Genomic DNA, 24,224 nt, shown 5'->3' with positions numbered 1-24,224 from the left:
AGTGCGTTTGAGTTTATAATGAGTGTCGAATTGTTCAATAATTGCTAAGACAGAGGTAATTAATAGGCTGCCTATTGAGCGTGGGAGAACAGGGATACATACGGTACATATAATGACATAACAGTGTAATTGACAGAAAAATACATTTCCGTTGTGTATTTCTATCCATTTCCTTTTATCACACAACAAAATAAAGTCATGAGCAATTTGAAGGTCATTCAGACAGCGATCGTTGAGTAAGGCTTGCCTGAAGTCTTAATGTCTAAGTGCTGAATCCTGCCTGATTTCTATCCCCACAAGGACACAGAACATTCAGTGGTTTCAGTAAATTAGGTTTCTTCATGATGGTGTTTTCTTCTGTCAGTCACAATGCTGTTGCATAACACAGTGTAATGGGACTCATAACTGTCATATCGGCCATTTTGCTGTTATGGATGTCAAACCCAGCCAAGCCAGTACTGCAGCATATCTACATGACAAGCCTCATATACAGTTGCATAAACTAAAGGCAGTGTTTTTGTTGTTTTCATAAGCGAGTGGAGTGGAGCCAAGCTGCCCCCTTTTCTCTAAGTCTAATCCCTCTTACTGGGTGTAGTGATAAGCATGTTTGACTTGGCCCACATTTCCTGTGTCGTTTCTGCCTTGCCAAACCATGTGACTCCCAGTCCCTGTAGAGTTGGATAATCTGAGTGATGCCTGTTAGGCACTGCTCTCCTCCTGGACCAAGCAACAGAACAGCAGGGAAGGAAAACAAAATGCCTGCTTTTCATTTGCTTTCCTCCCTCCCTCCCTTCTCTCCCTTTTCTCCCTCCCTCTTTCCCCTCTTTAAATGTTTTGCTGCTCATAGATAGAATCTGTTGGTGGGAGCAGGTGGCTTTGTTGACATGCTTTGCCGTCTCACCTCTCCATGTGATAGGATTGAACACCATAGGGCCACTGGTGACCAAACCATCTCTGGCCCCAGCCCATTGGCCCGCTGAAAGCTGTGATAAACCGTTCCGATGCAAGCTGTAGCCAATCAGATCAGACGGTGTCTGTAGATTGAGGAGGGTGGTGGATAGTTGCTGTACACCAGTTGAAGGCTATTGAGATGCAGCCCAGTTGTCAGGGACACAGTCTTTGGAGCTTACACTAATTACCTCTGAAGAAAGAAAAAAAACTATTGTAATTATATTGTTTAATAAGATCCATCTTTATTGTTTTCTAAGCAGTGGTAGTTATCTATACAAACCAATTTGATAATATTATTCCTGTTAATTCTGTTATTGTATGGGAGGTTTTGGCTTGGGCAGGACTTCCTTTATATACCTTACTCCTGTTATTATGGTAAACTTATCTTACCATTGATGATGATTAGATGTGTTGAACACTAAACAAGGCGTCACCAGCCAGGCATTGTTGTGATCCCTGTAGACAGTGTCATTGTTTTGCTGGTCGGTGCCACAGACTACACTGTCCTGATTAGTGGCTGATATTTCAGCGGATGGCACAAAACAGCTGCAGTCTGTTTACATGCACGCACACACACACACACACACACACACACACACACACACACACACACACACACACACACACACACACACACACACACACACAGACAGACAGACAGACAGACAGACAGACAGACAGACAGACAGACAGACACACACACACACACACACACACACAACCCAGCCAGTGAATCAGATCTGGAAGGTGAACCCTCACTGATGAGGCGGTAATTATTGTTTTCTTCCAAGGGATTCTGGGATAGACATCACACACACCTACAGGTTCTCTTCCTGTCTGATCTCCTCCAGAACGTTGATCACCACCAGGGTGTAACTCTACCTCTCTCCTCTTTCATTATAGCATGTTCATATGCTGAAAACTTTACCTCAAAAACAATCATCACAAAACAAACCCTTTATTTAAGTTACACCTAGAACAAAATGTGTATGTTTTAGAAGAATAACTACAAGGGTCCTCTGAGCAACATACTGCCCTCGAAGCTACAGTATGATCACATATGGAAATGGGTTGTTGTTTATGGGACTCATAACTGCTGCTGCCAGTTAAACTTCCCTCTCTGTGTGTGAATGTCTCTGTCTGTTGGTGTCTCTCCTTGGATGTACTGTACACAAAAGTGATTGACAGTGTTTCCATATAGATGGTGTATTTCATTACCTTGTAGAGGCTACAGTATGTCATGTTTGCTGTTGTCTGTCCTGGGAGAGGAGCTAGTGGAATGAAATGAAATGGCTGGAGTCGGAACGATTCCCTCTGAGGGAAGAAAGGAGGGCTGAGAAGAACCTTGTATCGCTGCTTCAGGCTACTCAGACAGGCCTTGTCTACAGGAAAGACTGACGGACTTTAGTTTACATACCATAGATAGTACTTTACATACCATAGATAGTACTTTACATACCACAGATAGTACTTTACATACCATAGATAGTACTTTACATACCATAGATAGTACTTTACATACCATAGATAGTACTTTACATACCATAGATAGTACTTTACATACCATAGATAGTACTTTACATACCATAGATAGTACTTTACATACCACAGATAGTACTTTAGGAGTACTTGTTCATCCATTTACACTATCTTCTCTAAATAATATGTGCTTACCTCATGTTTTTGATTTTCCATGCTTTATAAAGTTGATGATATAGTACAGTAGTAGGCAGGGAAATCAGTAACTGGCAGGTATACAACATCTTCATAATCATTGTGGTGTTTTTGTTAACTCGCAGGTGCTGCATACTTCTATAGTGTTTCTCCTGCATGTTTGATACCTGGATTAGCTTAGTGAACTCTGTGCTGAACTTAAACTAAATAAACTAGCCTGTTGTCTAAATCCTATGGTGATACGTTTAATTGGCTTTCCCACTTTGGTTCCTTTGATTTAGGTCAGTGTCTCATAGGATAAGGTTTAATCATGTATAGGTCATCTTGTGTAAGCAAGTGACCCACTTCACTTTACAGCATCAACGTGTTTGATTTGTGAAATTGCTGTCTGACATTGTTTGTAAAAAGTTACCACGTCTGGGTCAAATACATCATGTCAAACACTTTCAAATATTTGAGCTGTGCTTGATTTCATTTGCCCAGGCCTACAAGGGAACCAACGGATTAGTCCCAAAAGTGCAAACTCCAGTTAACACATATCATTACACTTATTATCTCTTTGATGTTTGATCAATGACAGCATATCTCGTTCAGAATAGTGTCCAATTCATATTCCTGTTATAATATTGTTGTGTTTTATTATAAAACAATAAAATATTGTTGAAATGGTTTGTTAAATTGAATTGTTAATGAGGACCTTATTTCGTTAATGATCTCTCCTCCAATGAATCATAGCCAGAGTATGGAATATGCCACACCGTGAAAATGTTGCATTCACTCTACATCATTATCAATAGCTGCTGTGCTGACTGCTGACATAACATCATGTGATGAACTGTTTTGTTATTGGCAGCAATGTCCATGTACTGTATCTTTTGACACATTTGCCCTTGAATTTACATGGTCATATTTCCCATTTCCTGTTGCATGACCATGTTATTACTAAATATGTGGTGTTATGTGTTATGACTGACTCCATATTTTCTGTTGTTGTTTTGTTTTGAACAGACTGAAGAAGAAATCCCAGTCAGTGGATATTGCCACTCAAGGATTCTCCCCTACCCTGGTGCCAGCCTCACCTCACAAGACTGAACCACCTGTTACCAAGACAACCACGTTGGGGGTGCAGCAAAACAATGCAACTAATTCCCAGAGAATCTGCAGTCCACGGTGCGGCGAGCTGAAACGCGGCTACACCATCGGTAAATGAAAAGTGCTAGAATTCTGATCTGCCTATCTGTGTGGTCCATGTTCCTCCATTTGGCTTTCCTCCGGGACACGAGTCTGTGGCAGGAAGAGGAAGGGATGTTGGAGGGTGTGTGTGTGTGTGCATGTGTGTGTGCACGTGTGTGTGTGCACATGTGTAGGTGTGCACGTGTGTAGGTGCATTGTAAGGCGACTGACTGATTGAACCTCAAGATGGCCTCAAATCAAATCAAATGTATTTGTCACATACACATGGTTAGCAGATGTTAATGCGAGTGTAGCGAAATGCTTGTGCTTCTAGTTCCGACAATGCAGTAATAACCAACAAGTAATCTAGCTAACAATTCCAAAACTACTACCTTATAGACACAAGTGTAAGGGGATAAAGAATATGTACATAAAGATATATGAGTGAGTGATGGTACAGAGCGGCATAAGATACAGTAGATGGTATTGAGTACAGTATATACATATGAGATGAGTAATGTAGGGTATGTAAACAAAGTGGCATAGTTTAAAGTGGCTAGTGATACATGTATTACATAAAGATGCAGTAGATTATATACAGTACAGTATATACATATACATGTGAGATCAAATCAAATCAAATGTATTTATATAGCCCTTCGTACATCAGCTGATATCTCAAAGTGCTGTACAGAAACCCAGCCTAAAACCCCAAACAGCAAGCAATGCAGGTGTAGAAGCACGGTGGCTAGGAAAAACTCCCTAGAAAGGCCAAAACCTAGCAAGAAACCTAGAGAGGAACCAGGCTATGTGGGGTAGCCAGTCCTCTTCTGGCTGTGCCGGGTGGAGATTATAACAGAACATGGCCAAGATGTTCAAATGTTCATAAATGACCAGCAAGGTCGAATAATAATAAGGCAGAACAGTTGAAACTGGAGCAGCAGCACAGTCAGGTGGAAGTTGAAACTGGAGCAGCAGCATGGCCAGGTGGACTGGGGACAGCAAGGAGTCATCATGTCAGGTAGTCCTGGGGCATGGTCCTAGATGAGTAATGTAGGGTATGTAAACATTATATTAAGTAGCATTGTTTAAAGTGGCTAGTGATATATTTTAAATCAATTTCCATCAATTCCCATTATTAAAGTGGCTGGAGTTGAGTCAGTGTGTTGGCAGCAGCCACTCAATGTTAGTGGTGGCTGTTTAACAGTCTGATGGCCTTGAGTTAGAAGCTGTTTTTCAGTCTCTCGATCCCTGCTTTGATGCACCTGTACTGACCTCGCCTTCTGGATGATAGCGGGGTGAACAGGCAGTGGCTCGGGTGGTTGTTGTCCTTGATGATCTTTATGGCCTTCCTGTGACATCGGGTGGTGTAGGTGTCCTGGAGGGCAGGTAGTTTGCCCCTGGTGATGCGGTGTGCAGACCTCACTACCCTCTGGAGAGCCTTACGGTTGTGGGCGGAGCAGTTGCTGTACCCGGCGGTGATACAGCCCGACAGGATGCTCTCGATTGTGCATCTGTAGAAGTTTGTGAGTGCTTTTGGTGACAAGCCGAATTTCTTCACCCTCCTGAGGTTGAAGAGGCGCTGCTGCGCCTTCTTCACGACGCTGTCTGTGTGGGTGGACCAATTCAGTTTGTCCGTGATGTGTACGCCGAGGAACTTAAAAAGAGGTCCATTAATGACCAGACAGTCTCAGCAGGCCTATGGGGGTGATGTAACAACAACACTTTCTAGTCTTCAATAATAATTTACCCAATTCTGTAGCTGTGACATAACCATATACCGTGTTTGTGTTCTCTGTAACTGGCTAAGTTATTCTGAAAGAATTGTGTACAGGTTCATGTTCCACAGAACACCATATGTCTACAGCAGTTTTCCTTCATTTAGCCTTTACCTATTTCATTTGTAATATATAATAAGTTGTGTCAACAAGGCTGTTTCCCAGTGGTCTCTTGAGCACCTGACTCTACAACCTCATGCCTTAGCAGCAGTGTTGGGGGTTACGCGTTTCAAAAGTAACACGTAATGTAATCGGGTTACTTTTATGAGTAACGGAGTAAAGTAACACATTTCTTTTTCAAATTGGGTAATATTGTTACAGTTACTTTGTCAAACAACGCCTGCGTTACTTTCAGAATCATATCTCTACCGGGACGGGTGTTTCCATGATCGGATCTTGACTTGTTTCCTCATTAAGTTCTCGAGTGAGTGGAGAAAGGCTGTTTGGAGAAATGTCATGACAGCTGCTGTCCATAGAAATGTATAGAGGGCACACCTCTGATCGTTGCCATCGATCGCTTTTTTGATAGCAAAGCCCATAGAAGGATTTTCTGTCTAGTGACAAGTGTGTCCTCTACACATCCCTATTGGTTTGTGTTTGTGCGCTCTATAACCAGAACTGGCAGAACCAGAACTGTCCGTAGAAGACAAGGTGAGCGCTACCATCAGTCCTGTGTCATGCCAACAGTAAAGCATCCTGAGACCATTCATGTGTGGAGTTGCCTCTCAGCCAAGGGAGTGGCTGAGAACACAGCCATGAATAAAGAATGGTACCAACACATCCTCCGAGAGCAACTTCTCCCAACCATCCAGGAACAGTTTGGTGATGAACAATGCCTTTTCCAGCATGATGGAGCACCTTGCCACAAGGCAAAAGTGATAACTAAGTGGCTCGAGGAACAAAACATCGATATTTTGGGTCCATGGCCAGGAAACTCCCCAGACCTTAATCCCAATGAGAATTTATGGTCAATCCTCAAGAGGTGGGTGGACAAACAAAACACCACAAATTCTGACAAACTCCAAGCATTGATTATGCATGAATGGGCTGCCATCAGTCAGGATGTGGCCCAGAAGTTAATTGACAGCATGCCAGAGTGGATTGCAGAGGTCTTGAAAAAGAAGCGTCAACACTGCAAATATTGACTCTATGCATCAACTTCATGTAATTGTCAATAAAAGCCTTTGACACTTATGAAATGCTTGTAATTATATTTCACTATTCCATAGTAACATCTGACAAAAATATCTAAAGACACTGAAGCTGCAAACTTTGTGGAAATTAATATTTGTGTCATTCTCAACTTTTGGCCACGACTGTATACCACAGGTATGACAAGAATATTGATTGTTACTGCTCTAATTACATTGGTAACCAGTTAATAATAGCAATAACTCACCTCAGGGGTTTGTGATATATGGCCAATATACCATGGCTAAGGGCTGTGTCAAGTAACTCTGCCTTGCGACGTGCATAAGAACAGCCATTGGTCATATCCCACACCTCCTCGGGCCTTATTGCTTAAATATAACGCTTTACTTTCCACACAAAGTAATATTGTAAAATAACATGTTACTTTTGTTTACTTTTCAAATAACTAATCCCAACACTGCTTAACAGCAGGGTTAAATCATAATAATGTAAAACAATGCTAAGAGCTCTGTGTGAATTTATTATGTCCTGTCCTTTGAGCTTATGTGATTAATTATCAATGTAAAATGAATACAGTTGAAATCCCTGCTGCAGTATAAGTGCTCTGCTACTGGAGTAGTGAGGGTATGGATGTTAAGAGTGTGAATAGTGTGTGGGTCCTTTATTGACTTGTTTTATAATATATCATCTCTGGTGACAGACGGAAACATACATCTCTACATGTCAATAAATATAAAGACAATTAGCTAATTGTAATAGTTAGTTAGCTAGCTGGCGCTAACAAGATTTGGTTCTAGGTTGCGACATTAGGCCTGTATAATGTGAGTAAGTAAGTAACTAGACATTGACTAGTGACGGTCCCTCATTCTAAACCCCTATCTTGATGTGCTTTATAATCCACCCTTCAGGCTAAAGCAACATATCCAGCCAGCCCATTTGGATCCTATCATGCTAATTTATTCTAATAGGAGAATAAATAATAATGTAGCCTAGGGGGACATGACAGCTTGTTGTGCTGTCTGTCTGTGACAGAACCTACCTCCTGACAGAGCTGTCATTACACCATCAAGACGTTTTAATAACCACACAATCAATGAGCCTCCAACCAGGTTCAACGCTTGAATTCCACTGATATTCTGAGATGAGGGAGGCGACAGTGGCACTGATTACGCCCCAAATAAAACCCTGTTTCTTACATACTAAACAATATCTATGGGCCCTGGTCAAAAGTAGTAGACTATATAGGGAATAGGGTGCCATTTGGAGTGCAGATACTGTGAAGGATCTGGCTGAGTAGGAGTTGTTACCAACCGCCTGGAAGTACCTGGAAGGGTGCACAGCGTCTGTCAGTGGGAAGCTGGAGCTAATGTCTTCTGAGAGGGTTATTCACCTTGTCCTTTTGTACAGTAGCTCTCCTTTATCTCTCTCTTTCTCTCTCTCTTTCTCTCTCTCTCTCTCTGTCGGTCTGACTCGTTATTCCCTAATGTATTAGCTGTGTCTCTGACCCATGGGGTTTGTTGTGGGAATCTGTCTCAAGGACGGTAAATGCAACAGATTTGTACATTGCTCCAACCTTGGCCACAGTGTGAGGTGAGATGTATTATCACAGTACAGCACTGCTGTTTGACTTATCTTTGTGGACACACAGACTACAGAGATAGAGAGGACGGCGGTGCATGCTAACACAAATATTCTGGTCTGACCGAGTGAGCAGACTGACTATTATTAGGGCTGACCTGGTGGCCAGTCATTCTGGGGAGACAGAGTCACAAGGCCCTCTCTAAAGCGTCTGACATTTCTTTGTGTGTGCGTGAGTGTGTGCGCGCGCGCATGTGTGTGTGTGTGTGTGTGTGTGTGTGTGTGTGTCAGGTTGTGATTTGGCTGCTACTGTTAACTGGAACAATGTCAGGATTTCTGCTATCTTTAAATGCCCGTTTAAAAATTCTACTTGACTAGCTGGAGATGCTGCTCACTGTTATGGTTGGTGATAGTTATAGGCCTAGTCACTGCTTTAGGCAGAACATGGGATTCCTTGCTCCTTGTATTTCTTCTGTCTAAGGGGGTTTGTTGCTTGTGTTTACCCATAGTAACAGTTTCCAGGGGTGGCAATTACAGTATGTATACAACTGCTTGTCATCTCCCACTGACACTGTATGCATTGGGACAGTTACTTTGAATTGGGACAATTCACTTTTTCTAAAGTATCATTTTTTGGGGGTGTCTTTGATTGTAAGTAATTCATTTTGCAGGCCTGTTTTGGCAGCCTTACCCTTATGAAGTCAAGGTGAAGACGCACACTGGTCGTTGTGGACCAGAAAGGTCACAATAATAGCACACTGATAATGTCTTTCCATCCTTCCACTGCTCTGTTGTTGTGTGCCAAATAGGGAACACAGTGCCATCTGGGACACAGCCAAGATGCTTTGACCAGTAGGACCATCAGTAGGGCCATCAGTAAGACCATCAGTTGGGTCATCAGTAAGACCGTCAGTAAGACCATCAGTAGGACCGTCAGTAAGACCATCAGTAAGACCATCAGTAGGACGATCAGTAGGGCCATCAGTAGGACCATCAGTAGGACGATCAGTAGGGCCATCAGTAGGACCATCAGTAGGACCATCAGTAAGACCATCAGTAGGACGATCAGTAAGACCGTCAGTAGGACCGCCAGTAAGACCGTCAGTAGGACCGTCAGTAGGACCCAGTACAGTAGGACCGTCAGTAGGACCGTCAGTAGGACCGTCAGTAAGACCGTCAGTAGGACAGTAGGACCATCAGTAAGACCGTCAGTAGGACCGTCAGTAGGGCCATCAGTAAGACCGTCAGTAGGACCGTCAGTAGGGCCATCAGTAAGACCATCAGTAAGACCATCACTAAGACCACCAGTAAGACCATCAGTAAGACCGTCAGTAGGGCCATCAGCAAGACCGTCAGAAGGACCATCAGTAAGACCGCCAGTAGGACCGTCAGTAGGACCGTCAGTAGGGCCATCAGTAAGACCATCAGTAGGACCGTCAGTAGGGCCATCAGTAAGACCATCAGTAGGACCATCAGTAGGGCCATCAGTAAGACCATCAGTAGGACCGTCAGTAGGACCGTCAGTAGGGCCATCAGTAAGACCATCAGTAGGACCGTCAGTAGAACCGTCAGTAGGGCCATCAGTAAGACCATCAGTAGGACCGTCAGTAGGGCCATCAGTAAGACCATCAGTAGGACCGTCAGTAGGGCCATCAGTAAGACCATCAGTAGTCCCTTATGGTTTAGCTGTAGCAGGGTGGTTGTGATTCCCTTATGGTTTATCTGTAGCAGGATGGTTGTGAATCCCTTATAGTTTAGCTGTAGCAGGGTGGTTGTGAATCCCTTATGGTTTAGCTGTAGCAGGGTGGTTGTGAATCCCTTATGGTTTAGCTTAGGGTGGTTTATCCCTTATGGTTTAGCTGTAGCAGGGTGGTTGTGAATCCCTTATGGTTTAACTGTTGTGATTCCCTTATGGCTTAGCTGTAGCAGGGTGGTTGTGAATCCCTTATGGTTTAGCTGTAGCAGGGTGGTTGTGAATCCCTTATGGTTTAGCTGTAGCAGGGTGGTTGTGAATCCCTTATGGTTTAGCTGTAGCAGGGTGGTTGTGAATCCCTTATGGTTTAGCTGTAGCAGGGTGGTTGTGAAACCCTTATGGTTTAGCTGTAGCAGGGTGGTTGTGAATCCCTTATGGTTTAGCTGTAGCAGGGTGGTTGTGAATCCCTTATGGTTTAGCTGTAGCAGGGTGGTTGTGATTCCCTTATGGTCTTCAATCAGGATCTTAGCGATCACTGCCTCATTGCCTGCATCCGCTACGGGTCCGCAGTCAAATGACCACCCCTCATCACTGTCAAACGCTCCCTAAAACACTTCTGCGAGCAGGCCTTTCTAATCGACTTGGCCCGGGTATCCTAGAAGGATATTGACCTCATCCCGTCAGTTGAGGATGCCTGGTCATTCTTTAAAAGTAAATTCTTCACCATTTTAGATAAGCATGCTCCGTTCAAAAAATGCAGAACTAAGAACAGATATAGCCCTTGGTTCACTCTAGACCTGACTGCCCTCGACCAGCATAAAAACATCCTGTGGCGGACTGCAATAGCGTCGAATAGTCCCGCGATATATGCAACTGTTCAGGGAAGTCAGGAACCAATACACGCAGTCAGTCAGGAAAGTAAAGGCCAGCTTTTTCAAGCAGAAATTTGCATCCTGTAGCTCTAACTCCAAAAGGTTCTGGGACACTGTAAAGTCCATAGAGAACAAGAGCACCTCCTCCCAGCTGCCCACTGCACTGAGGCTAGGTAACATGGTCACCACTGATAAATCCATGATAATAACTTCAACAAGCATTTCTCAACGGCTGGTCATGCCTTCCTCCTGGCTACTCCTACCTCGGCCAACAGCTCCGCCCCCCCCGCAGCTACTTGCCCAAGCCTCCCCAGCTTCTCCTTTACCCAAATCCAGATAGCAGATGTTCTGAAAGAGCTGCAAAACCTGGACCCGTACAAATCAGCTGGTCTTGACAATCTGGACCCTCTATTTCTGAAACTATCCACCGCCATTGTCGCAACCCCTATTACCAGCCTGTTCAACCTCTCTTTCATATTGTCTGTCTGTCTGTCTGCCTGCCCCCCTGGTGTATGTCTGCCCCCTGGTGTCTGTCTGTCTGTCTGTCTGCCACCCAGTGTCTGGCTGTCTGCAACCCAGTGTCTGTCTGTCTGCCCCCCAGGGTATGTTTGGCTGTCTGCCCCCATGTTTCATGTTTCTGTCTGTCTGCGACCCCTGTCTGTCTGTCTGCCCTCCAGTGTCTGTCTGCGACCCAGTGTCTGTCTGTCTGTCTGCCCTCCAGTGTCTGTCTGCCCCCAGTGTCTGTCTGTCTGCCCTCCAGTGTATGTCTGTCTGCCCCCTAGTGTGTGTCTGTCTGCCTGTCTGTATGTCTGTCTGCCCCCTAGTGTCTGTCTGCCCCCAGTGTGTGTCTCTCTGTCTGCCCCTGAGTGTCTGTCTGCCCACTGGAGTGTGGCTGTCTGTCTGTCTGCCCCCCCGTGTCTGTCTGCCCCCTAGTGTGTGTCTGTGTCTCTCTGTCTGCCCCCAGTGTCTGTCTGTCTGTCTGCTCACTGGTGTATGTTTGTCTGTCTGCCCCCAGCCTGTCTGTTAGCCCCCAGTGTGTGTCTGCCTGTCTGCCCTCCAGTGTCTTTCTGCCCACCAGTGTGTGTCTTTCTGTCTGTTTGCCCTCCAGTGTCTGTTTGTCTGTCTGTCTGCCCCCTAGTGTGTGTCTGTCTGTCTGCCCTCCAGTGTCTGTCTGCCTGTCTGTCTGTTTGCCCCCCAGTGTCTGTCTGCCTCTGTCTTCCCGCCAGTGTCTGTCGGTCTGTCTACCCCCTAGTGTCTGTCTGTCTGTCTGTCCCCAGTGTGTGTCTCTCTGTCGGCCCCTGAGTGTCTGTCTGTCTGTCTGTCTGCCCACCAGAGTGTGTCTGTCTGATATCAAATCAAATGTATTTATATAGCCCTTCGTACATCAGCTGATATCTCAAAGTGCTGTACAGAAACCCAGCCTAAAACCCCAAACAGCAAGCAATGCAGGTGTAAAAGCATGGTGGCTAGGAAAAACTCCCTAGAAAGGCCAGAACCTAGGAAGAAACCTAGAGAGGAACCAGGCTATGTGGGGTGGCCAGTCCTCTTCTGGCTTTGCCGGGTGGAGATTATAACAGAACATGTTCATAAATGACCAGCATGGTCAAATAATAATAATCACAGGCAGAACAGTTGAAACTGGAGCAGCAGCACGGCCAGGTGGACTGGGGACAGCAAGGAGTCATCATGTCAGGTAGTCCTGAGGCATGGTCCTAGGTCTCAGGTCCTCCGAGAGAGAGAAAGAAAGAAAGAAAGAAAGAAAGAGAGAAAGAGAGAATTAGAGAGAGCATACCTAAATTCACACAGGACACCTGATAGGACAGGAGAAGTACTCCAGATATAACAAACTGACCCTAGCCCCCCGACACATAAACTACTGCAGAATAAATACTGGAGGCTGAGACAGGAGGCGTCAGGAGACACTGTGGCCCCATCCGATGACACCCCCGGACAGGGCCAAACAGGAAGGATATAACCCCACCCACTTTGCCAAAGCACAGCCCCCACACCACTAGACGGATATCTTCAACCACCAACTTACCATCCTGAGACAAGGCCGAGTATAGCCCACAAAGATCTCCGCCACGGCACAACCCAAGGGGGGGCGCCAACCCAGACAGGGGGCGCTCAACCCACTCAAGTGACGCACCCCTCCTAGGGACGGTATGAAAGAGCCCTAGTAAGCCAGTGACTCAGCCCCTGTAATACGGTTAGAGGCAGAGAATCTCAGTGGAAAGAGGGGAACCGGCCAGGCAGAGACAGCAAGGGCTGTTCGTTGCTCCAGAGCCTTTCTGTTCACCTTCACACTCCTGTGCCAGACTATACTCAATCATATGACCCACTGAAGAGATGAGTCTTCAGTAAAGACTTAAAGGTTGAGACCGAGTTTGCGTCTCTCACATGGGTAGGCAGACCATTCCATAAAAATGGAGCTCTATAGGAGAAAGCCCTGCCTCCAGCTATTTGCTTAGAAATTCTAGAGACAATTAGGAGGCCTGCGTCTTGTGACCGTAGCGTACGTGTAGGTATGTACGGCAGGACCAAATCAGAGAGATAGGTAGGAGCAAGCCCATGTAATGCTTTGTAGGTTAGCAGTAAAACCTTGAAATCAGCCCTTGCCTTGACAGGAAGGCAGTGTAGGGAGGCTAGCACTGGAGTAATATGATAACATTTTTGGGTTCTAGTCAGGATTCTAGCAGCCGTATTTAGCACTCACTGAAGTTTATTTAGTGCTTTATCCGGGTAGCCGGAAAGTAGAGCATTGCAGTAGTCTAACCTAGAAGTGACAAAAGCATGGATACATTTTTCTGCATCATTTTTGGACAGAAAGTTTCTGATTTTTGCAATGTTACGTAGATGGAAAAAAGCTGTCCTTGAAACAGTCTTGATATGTTCTTCAAAAGAGAGATCAGGGTCCAGAGTAACGCCGAGGACCTTCACAGTTTTATTTGAGACGACTGTACAACCATTAAGATTGATTGTCAGATTCAACAGAAGATCTCTTTGTTTCTTGGGACCTGGGAACTAGACCTAGACCTAGGTCTGTCTGTCTGTCTGTCTGTCTGCCCCCCAGTGTCTGTCTGCCCCCCAGTGTATCTGTGTCTGTCTGTCTGCTCACCGGTGTGTGTCTGTCTGTCTGCCCCCCAGTTTCTGTCTGACTGTCTGCCCCCAGCATGTATGTCTGTCTGTCTGTCCCCCAGTGTTTGCTGTCTGTCTGCCCCCAGTGTCTGTCTGTCTGCCCCCAGCATGTCTGTCTGTCTGCCCCCAGCATGTGTCCGTCTGTTTCTGTCTGTCTGCCCCCAGTGTGTCTGTCCCCCTGTCTGTCCGTCTGTCTGCCCTCCAGTGTCTCCAGTCTGTCTGTCTGCCCCCAGTGTCTGTCTGTCTGTCTGTCTGTCTGTCTGTCTGTCTGTCTGTCTGTCTGTCTGTCTGTCTGTCTGTCTGTCTGTCTGTCTGTCTGTCTGTCTGTCTGTCTGTCTGTCTGCCCCCAGCATGTATGTCTGTCTGCCCCCAGTGTTTGTGTCTGTCTGCCCCCTAGCATGTGTCTGTATGTCTGTCTGTCCCCCAGTGTCTGTCCGACTGTCTGCCCCCATGTCTGTCTGTTTCCCCCAGTGTGTCTGTCTGTCTGCCTGCCCCCCAGTGTCTGTCTGTCTGCCCCCAGTGTCTGTCTGTCTGCCCCCAGTGTGTCTGTCTGTTTGCCCCTCAGTGTCTGTCTGTCTGTCTGTCTGTCTGTCTGTCTGTCTGTCTGTCTGTCTGTCTGTCTGTCTGTCTGTCTGTCTGTCTGTCTGTCTGTCTGTCTGCCCCCAGTGTCTGTTTGCCCCCCAGTGTCTGTCTGTCTGCCCTCCAGTGTGTTTCTGTCAGAGTTAGTGTTCCAGACCTTGTCTGAAATGACACCCTATATAGTGCACTACTTTTGACCTGAGCTCAGGATGCAATATATAGGGAATATGTTGACATTTCAGACGCAGCCCCAGTCAGGCAGCAGGAAGTCTCATATGTTTAATTGTGCCCATTTAAAGCAATTAGGTAAAGGAAAAAATTACAAGTAAAGTTATGACTGTGCTTGGAAGCATTTTTTTCAAAGGTTAACGGTATGCTTTACTCATCCCCTGGGAGACGTGGGCTAGCTTGGATGATAACTTGGTTATAAGGCTTAATGTCACCTCTGTTTTCTGGGTTTGGAGCTTTGAACTTTCTTGCATATTATTGTCTTTGTGGATGTAGTGCTCTCTCTCAACCTTTCTCCCTCTCTCTTTCCCTCTCTCTCTTTCCCTCTCTCTCTTTCCCTCTCTCTCTTTCCCTCTCTCTCTTTCCCTATCTCTCTTTCTCTTTTTCTCTTTCTAGTTCTCTCTCTTTCTTTCTTCTCTTTCTTTCTTTCTTTCTTTTCTTTCTTTCTTTCTTTCTTTCTTTCTTTCTTTCTTTCTTTCTTTCTTTCTTTCTTTCTTTCTTTCTTTTTCTTTCTTTCTCTCTCTCTCTCTCTCTCTCTCTCTCTCTCTCTCTCTCTTGTTGTGTCTCTCTCTCTCTCTCTCTCTCTCTCTCTCTCTCTCTCTCTCTCTCTCTCTCTCTCTCTCTCTTTCTCTCTCTGTCTCTCTTGTTGTGTCTCTCTCTCCACATCCCTTCAACCACACTGCATTCATTAACCGTCTGAATTATTGAGAGGCATATCTCACGGTAGCAAAGATTTAGTGACCAGGTGGGTCACAGCTATCCATTACACCAGCCATGCTTCCATTATCCTACAAGGCAAATTAAATCAGTCGTCGTAGCTCTTGGTTTTATCAATCTTAACAATAAACAGGTTTGTTCCATTCAGGACAGTCTTTTCTGTGGCTGTGTACCAAATGGCACCCTATTCCCTACATAGTGTGCTGCTTTTGAATAGAGCCCTATGAGCGCCGGTCAAAAGTAGTGCACCATATAGGGAATATGGTGCTATTTGGGGCACAGGCTGTGTAAAGGAGATGTTTGACTGAATTATGGTTAGTATCGAGCACAGACCAAAGACCAACATCAGTCCAGACCAACACAAGACAAGGCTTTGATAATGTGGCATACCGGTTGCTGTGTCTCTTTTCAAAGTTACCCCAGATTAAAGGGTGGGTGTGGAGGAATTTCTGCTATTTACAGCTTGAGAGAGATACAATAATACTTTTAACTGGAGCTACTATAAAGCATGGTTAGCCAGATAATCAATCTCCATGTTGGGATTTATGTGTCACACTTGCGCACGCATGCATGCATGCACACACACCTCTGGTCTGACACTAACACCCCTCCTCATTTTAATCTCAATGTCATTGGCCTATGATATGACACTATACTAAATAGCACCACAACAAATATCGTGCAGATATTCTTTGTGGCATGGATAGCTTCCAAATCTATCCCATGTTAATTGTTGTGTATTCCATCACAAGAGACCGTTAGGGACTATCGTTAAGACTCAGTATCACTAACAATACGAAGGACAGCAATAGAGTATTTTATCCTCAATGGTCTGTTATATGAATCAACAACTCTCAGGTAGATTCAAGCCCTTGTCATAGAGAGGTTAAATCACTGCGTCCCAATGGCACCCTATTCTCATTATAGTGCACTACTTGTGACCTGGGCACTGTCATGTCTTTGGCTATGCCGGATTGTGATATGACATGTATTCTATAAAATGTATTCTATAAAATCCTTTCTCTGTAATTAATATTACCTGATTGAGCTAATCATGTAAATGTAATTAACTAGAAAGTCGGGGCACCACGAAATAATATTTATAGAGCAGTTATCTTCCGAATAAACTCTTAAAGACCTAGTAATATTTTACATCAATAGCAGTCAATATTAATCGTCACCTTATTTCAGTCTCATTTGAAAGTTGTAAATTCTTGGTTATCTTCACGAACCCTGGCTAACAAGTTGAATCAGCAATACAAAATTGGGTTTAATTATTTATTTACTAAATACCTAACTAATCACACAGAATTACATATACACAGAATGAATCATACTTTGATTACAAATTATGTCATAAAGGAAAACGTCCCTAGCGGACGGAACAGATATGACAGCTGGTTACACAAAGAAAGTGGGTTGGGTTTGAGTGAAAGAGCGGGAAGACTGAAGAACAAAGGGAGAAGCGATGTCTCTATTGGGCCGTAGGCAGCTACTCTATCGTAAATACAGAATCTTATGCATTCTAAATTACCGCCCATTTGGAAAAGGAAAATGCAATAAATATTTACTCTGAGCTGCGCTTCGGGAGGTTGGTCGTAGATGCTGGTCGTGTTGGCCAACAGAGATCTTCCTGTCCTCTGTTCGTCCTTTCCTAGCCCACATTTACAGCGGCCGCTGCTAACTCAACAGCTAGGAGGTATCACTTCTGTAGTGAATAAGAGTGCAAAGTTCATACCATTCGCAACCAAAGCTCACGCTGAGGTTTGCTTCGTTCTGTAGTTATTATCTGAACCCTTCTGACATCGGATCATCATCCTAATGTACCTGGAACAGGAAGTTATATTGTCGTCAAGGCTTTATATAGGAAGGGAGAGGAGGGCGTGTTTCATAGTTTATAACCAATGTCTCTTCGCGTGGGCGGGCCACTGAGTCGGGCCTAATTCACTCATGAAATCCCAATTCCCACATTTTAGAAGCTAAAATCACATTTCATCCCCTCCCAAATAATTTTATGTCCAAACATTTAAATTGCACAACAATTCAATATGAATCTGATAACTATAATGTGTATACTTTCCAGTGTACTGTTCATGTCTGTTCATGTCATCCTATCATTGATGAGAATGTCTCAGATGACAACCGAACTGACATCATATTCATTAATTAAGTACCAACACATATGTTCAACTGGTTGGATGAGCAAAATATGGTTGATTTCCCCCCACCTTCTGATGTTCCCACAATCTCTGTTTAACAAAGGCTATTCAAGATTCCCTCTGTAGAGTCAAGAGAGAGGGAAGGGAGAAAGGTATGTATGGGGGGCGGGGGGTCATAAACCTTACCCACAGGCCAAGTCATGACAGCACATAGGGCCCATAGTAGTGCACTCTAGGGAATAGGGTGCCATTTTGGACAGAACTATAGCTCAATGGCAGTGGCAATGGGATTCATAACAATGGCCATGGGAGAGTTTCAACTTTACCCAGCAATGAAAAACATTTTATTTTCTCTTGTGGTCAATTCAGCAGTGTGGAGCTAAATTTACTGCAGTGTACTGTAAAATATCTGCCTTTGTTCCAGTGGTGTAATTACGTTGACGTGAAGTCTCTCTGCAGCCCTCGTCTCCTCTCCTCCAATCTGAGTTCAATATATAAATGCCACCGCGCTAGTAATCACACTGTTTCCACAGCCAGAGCCTGCCGTCCCATGCCAGGGATTGATTACATACAGCTCAAATGAAGAGTAAGCCGTTTTTTCCTGGTGTGTGTGTGTGTGTGTGTGTGTGTGTGTGTGTGTGTGTGTGTGTGTGTGTGTGTGTGTGTGTGCAGGAAGTGCCACTACTAGCCTATTGATTCATTTTACATCAGGGGGAAATAAGACCTGCCTCTCCAAATAACTGTTGATATTTGTTTTCGTTTTTCTCATGAATTTACGGAATCCCATTACATTGAAACAGCTATATTTCACCGTCCTGAGTTTGTGTTTTACACACCTGCGTTGATGCAGCAGGATCAACTCAGTAAGAGTTGTATTTATTGTTACCCATTAAATGTTTGCTTACTTCTTGCATATTCAGTGTTATATTCATTAGTTTCAGAATAGCACTTGTAAGCCTGATGCCATTAAGGAGCATACAAAATGTTGCCATTCAAACAATCTTTAAGGTTATTTACACATTTATTTAGCCATAGGAACTGGCTACAGCACACGTCATTTTTTTCTATGCAGGTTTCCCAGACACAGATTAAGTCTAGTCCCAGACTAAAATGCTTCCTCAATGGAGAAACTGTCCGTCTATGTTTCCCATAATACAGACCCATAACAGGAGTATGTTGATTGATTCCTCTAAGTAGGTGATTAGCACTAGATTATACCCCTGTTATTGACCAGATCTCTTAGGAAGTGTCTTGTCAGAGTTTAGTGTGAAGGCAGCTCCTCGGCCAAGGCATGGGGAAGGGCCAGGTCCAACAGTAGCCTTGCAGTCCTTGAAATGTGAACACCCCTTTTAGCTGCATGTGATTAATTATGATCCAGTAACGATGTGTGGGTAAAATCACTGGGGAAGAAAAGCCAGAAAAAAAACATATTACAATCTATGTGTTGTGATAATTGTGTTGTTTGCTCTATAACCTGTTAGTTAACTGTCTTGCGACTGTGAAATATACTCCTAAGTAGGAGCTGCCTCCACTATTCCAGCCCCATTTCAACTTCAACATCATCAAATCACCTATGCATTGTGTGTGTGTGTGTGTGTGTGTGTGTGTGTGTGTGTGTGTGTGTGTGTGTGTGTGTGTGTGTGTGTGTGTGTGTGTGTACACTTACAAGTGGAAAGAACTTATTAAAACATCAATGCCATCCTTCTCTCTTTCATTTTGACAAAACGGTTTATGACTCTCATACAATACACGCTTTGATTTTGTGTTGTTTGTTTGCTACCCTAACTTCCTTTCATGGGCAACGTTAGCTAGTTAACATTAGCCTTCTACATCAAGCTGCCTATTGAACTTCCATTCTCTGATGCAATAATGTATGAATTTATGGTTGCATCAGAATCGCTGTTATAATCATTGGCCAGCACGGAGAATTAAGTAAAACCACAAGTCCAAATCCCTATCTCTAGCCATGGCTAATTTAGCAAAGGATAAATTTTGACTAACTACTGTAGCTAGCCACTAGAGGACAACAACACATTGAGATGTAGCAATTCAAGTTGTTTCTGTCAATTATATTTTGCTCTCAATGTGATGTGATTGGTGTGAAGCCAAATCCAAACTGGCTTCCCTTGACACATTGTTTTAGTGTGCCAGGACCATCCACAGTTGAGCTTACTCAGTTTAGCTCAACGCTGATTGGCTATTATTTTATTTTAAAAATGTATCAAGGGAAGCCAAAAATGCTCGTTGGCTTCCCTTTCATTAAATGTTACGGTCTGCAACAATGTCAAACTCCTTTTGACCAGATGGCATCGGATAAATTTGCCTACACATACAGAGACAAGAGGGGCGCTGTTTCGCTTGTTTGGATGCTTTCTCCGGTGAGATACATTCAGCCTCTTGCAAACTGAAGGAAAATTATGAAACACAGAGACGAAAAATATACATTATTTTATCATATTTTTTTTTATTTGTCACTTTTGGGGGGAAGCTTGGCTTCCCTTGGCATCCATGAATACACGCCACTGTTGCGATCCACCATCTCAACCCCTCTCCTGGAACTCCCCTCTCCTTATTCTAATTAGACTTTGTATTGTATACAATCCAGGGGCCCGGGTTGACCATGTACTGGTTTATCCAAGGGGAAGAATATAGCTGTGGGACAAGATTTAGCTAACAGTGCAGTATGCAGTCTACACAACATGGGTCAGTGGACAGTGCATTCATTACATCTCGTTGAATGTTAGTGTGTCGGCCCAGAACATTCTCTTTGGTGCTGCATCAGAGTATAGACTATACACTATAGTGTTTCATGCTCGCTTGGACTCTTACAATCAGTTCTACTGTCCCAAAGAAATGTGATAGAGGTCTCAGCCTACATGATAATAGTCTCTATCTCTATCTGACTATATTGTAGCTCTAACGGCTGTTGGTGGAAGAAGGTGAGGACCAAGGTGCAGCATGGTACGTGTTCATCATTATTTAATAGAACAGAACACTGAATAACAAAACAACAAAGAGAACAGCCAAAACAGTTCAAAACCCATGTGGGCAAGAACTACCTAAGTATGGTTCTCAATCAGAGACAACGACAGACAGCTGTCCCTGATTGAGAACCATACCCGGCCAAAAACAAAGAAATACAAAAACATTGAAAAAAGAACATAGATTGCCCACCCTAGTCACACCCTGGCCTAACCAAAATAGAGAATACAAAGCCTCTCTATGGCCAGGGAGTGACCGTACCCCCCCCACGCCTGCCCCCTGGCACCGAGCAGTTCTGTCTGGTACAGATACGAAACACAAAACCACATGGGTTTTGTGGGTAGTTGTTTTCTGTTTCGTATCTGTACCAGACAGAACTGTTTCGGTTATTCTTTTTGTCATTTTCGTATTTAGTGTTCAGTTGCTAATAAATTAATTATTAACACGTACCACGCTGCACCTTGGTCCTCACCTTCTTCCACCAACAGCCGTGACAGTAGCGAATATAATGGCAATAGCAACAACTCTCAGCTCATCCAATACGTGCCTGCCCAATTCATAATTTAACCAACAAATTACCCATCTAGCGTACTTCAGAGAAGAGAGATTCATTATCCAATTTAGGCCCTGTGTTGTGGATGGAAGCAGTGATATCATAGTGATGGATAAAGAGTGTCAAAAGTGTTTTAAGATAGATGGATTGAGTACAGACCCTTTGTCATGTTTGTCAATTTGATGGGTGGGACAGGCTGGGTGATGTGTCCAAATAGACTGGGTGATGCCTTCTTAAATCCAAGTTGCCACTGTGTCCCAAATGTCATTCTACTGTATTCACTATATAATGCACTACTTTTGACCAGTTCCCATAGGGATATAGAGAATATTGTGCCATTTGTGATGCACATACTGTATCAGTCAGCTGCCCATATACTCCAGACGACGGGGACTCACTGTCTCTTCCCACTCCCTGTCTCTTCCCACTCCCTGCCTCTTCCCACTCCCTGTCTCTCCCTCCCCCTGTCTCTTCCCCCACGGTCTCTTCCCACTCCCTGTCTCTTCCCACTCCCTGTCTCCGCCTGTGGAGCTGTCAGCGTTATAGTGGGGCTAGACTTTGTTTTAATAAATTGTCTGCATGACGAGAGCAGTGGTGCATGTCTGATGTTCATCTTTACCTCCTGAAATTACATTTTTCTCAGAGACAGACAACTCTCCTCTCCACCTCTCCACCTCTCATCTTCCCCTCTCCTTCTCCTCCTCTCCTCTCCACCTCTCATCCTCCCCTCTCCTCCTCTCCACCTCTCATCTTCCCCTGTCCTTCTCCTATCCTCTTTCCTCCTCTCCATCTCTCACCACCCCCTCTTCTTTTCCTATCCTCTTTCCCCTCCTCCTCTCCTCTCCTTCTCCTCTAATCTTCTCCACCTCTACTTTCCACATCCCCTCTCCTCTCTTCCTCTCCTCCTCTCATCATATCATAATGAGACAACAAGAGAGAGAGAGGGAGAGCTGATGGTCACTGTGCACCCCTGGTCATTATTCCTGGGGCCACCCAGCCTCCCAGTGGAGCCTGAGACAGCCACAGTACAGACACCCATGGCCACAGGAGGATAGATGGATGACCATGAGCCGGGGACAGGGGGACTGGGGTTTATAGTCACTGGTGAAAGATGGCTCTAGCTCTCACAATGCAGTGATCTATCACAACAGAGGGAAAAAGAGGAAGCAAGGCAACGGATGGAATGAGTGTGGCGGGCTGGCGGTGGCTGTGGCTGAGTCACAACCAAGCTTTGCTTTGGTCCTCTCCCAACACTCAAGATGCTCTCCAGTCCAGTCTAGTACGTTGGGTTTAAAAGAACTAATCTACAGATGGATGTTTTTTTCTCTGGAACCATTTAGAAATGGCGAACAATAACATTTATGACATAGTATTAGTTTTGTGATAACGTTTCTAGTCAACAAAAAGTTATTTCAGTTTGTCTTCAATGTGCAGAGTGTGTTTTTATAACTCTTTGTTGAGTTGAGGTGTTTTTTCCAAGCCTATTTCTGTATTCCACACTAACTGCATCATTTTTTCACAATAATAAATCAATGTTTCAAATCTAAAGTTTTGATATTTCTGGTCTAAAATCTGCCACTAAGTGAACAGAAACAGCATAAGTTTCATGAATTGTGGAAGAGAGAACCCTGACGCATCAAAGAACACAATTGACTGCGACGAGGCATATCTTCTAAAAATAGAACCGTGTCTGACGGGATGATTCTCCTTATTATTTTCTCCCAACATCAGGAGAATGCTGACACTGAATAGTAACACTTTGCTTAGAGTGGTGATATGTACCATTCATAAAGAATGTATGCATGACATAAAGAGTCAATAATGCTGTGGTAATGTTAGTTATAGTTACCCTGGTTCTAGGAGCAGTGACTCTGGGAAGGCAAGACAGCTGAGGCGGGGTCCATCTCAGCCCCAGCAAAGACCTTGAACACTAAATTGATGACCTATGAGTCTGTGAGAGAGCAAAAGAATTGTCTGGGGTATGATTGGTAGCCTTGACTCCCATACTGCGAACCCATAGGCCAGTGCCTGATGAAGGGGCTGGGTAATTGCAGTCCCCGCTCACCCTCTGCACTGCAGCTTACAGTAACTAATGCTACTGATGTTAACCACAGAGAGGAGAGCAAATGGCATATCATAAAAAAGCTCTTGTTATAGGAGAGCATTAGAACTCCATTTTGTATGAGAAAAGACAAAGGACTGAAAGCAGACTTTCAAGTGAGGACGGCTTGTTTAAAACCAACTGTGAGTAATGCCAGTTATTAAGGTGTGCATTCCAAATGTCACCCTATTCCCTATATAGTGCACTATGTGCCCTGTAGGGAATAAAGTGCCATTTGAATGACTAAGTGACATTAATGATGGTTATATAAGTTCCCGTATGTGATGTATACAGACAGCCAGTTGCTCCACATGATTTAATTTGGCGTTGTCACATTCCTAACAGACATTTTGCACAACATGGATTCATAGCTTCATGAATATTCGGCACCGCATTCTGAGAAACAGAATCATCTGTTGTGATGCTGTTGTTGACAGCTTTGAGGGGCTGGAGAGAAAGATATACTTTCCCAATGAAGAGATGTACCGGAGAGAAGGAGGTGTTGTGTGACAGGCCCGGTTCCACCTGTGATTGCAGCCATTGTGAAGACCTGTCTGTCTCTCTGAGAGACTCCTAGTGCTAACCACAGTAAACAGTCTTTGTCTCTCTCACATCATCCTAGTGCTAACTACAGTAAACAGTCTTTGTCTCTCACATCATCCTAGTGCTAACTACAGTAAACAGTCTTTGTCTCTCTCACATCATCCTAGTGCTAACTACAGTAAACAGTCTTTGTCTCTCTCACATCATCATCCAGTAAACAGTCTTTGTCTCTCTCACATCATCCTAGTGCTAACTACAGTAAACAGTCTTTGTCTCTCACATCATCCTAGTGCTAACTACAGTAAACAGTCTTTGTCTCTCACATCATCCTAGTGCTAACTACAGTAAACAGT

The 24,224-nt window shown here is 44.2% G+C and overlaps 1 protein-coding gene across 2 annotated transcripts in view; it reads left to right on the top strand.

The window, feature by feature from the left end:
* LOC112227569 (oxidation resistance protein 1) overlaps positions 1–24,224 on the top strand; it is a 194,618-nt gene that overhangs the window by 92,557 nt on the left and 77,837 nt on the right. For both annotated transcript variants that reach the window (XM_042310236.1, XM_042310229.1), the window contains exon 3: positions 3,634–3,827. In XM_042310236.1, coding sequence (XP_042166170.1) covers positions 3,634–3,827 — 194 coding nt within the window. The remainder of the gene's footprint in view (positions 1–3,633; positions 3,828–24,224) is intronic.

Source organism: Oncorhynchus tshawytscha, linkage group LG03 (assembly GCF_018296145.1).
Source record: "Oncorhynchus tshawytscha isolate Ot180627B linkage group LG03, Otsh_v2.0, whole genome shotgun sequence".
NCBI classification, from domain to species: Eukaryota; Metazoa; Chordata; class Actinopteri; order Salmoniformes; family Salmonidae; genus Oncorhynchus; species Oncorhynchus tshawytscha.
Note: the sequence above shows the minus strand (reverse complement) of the source record. Positions and strands in the feature narration are given on the sequence as shown.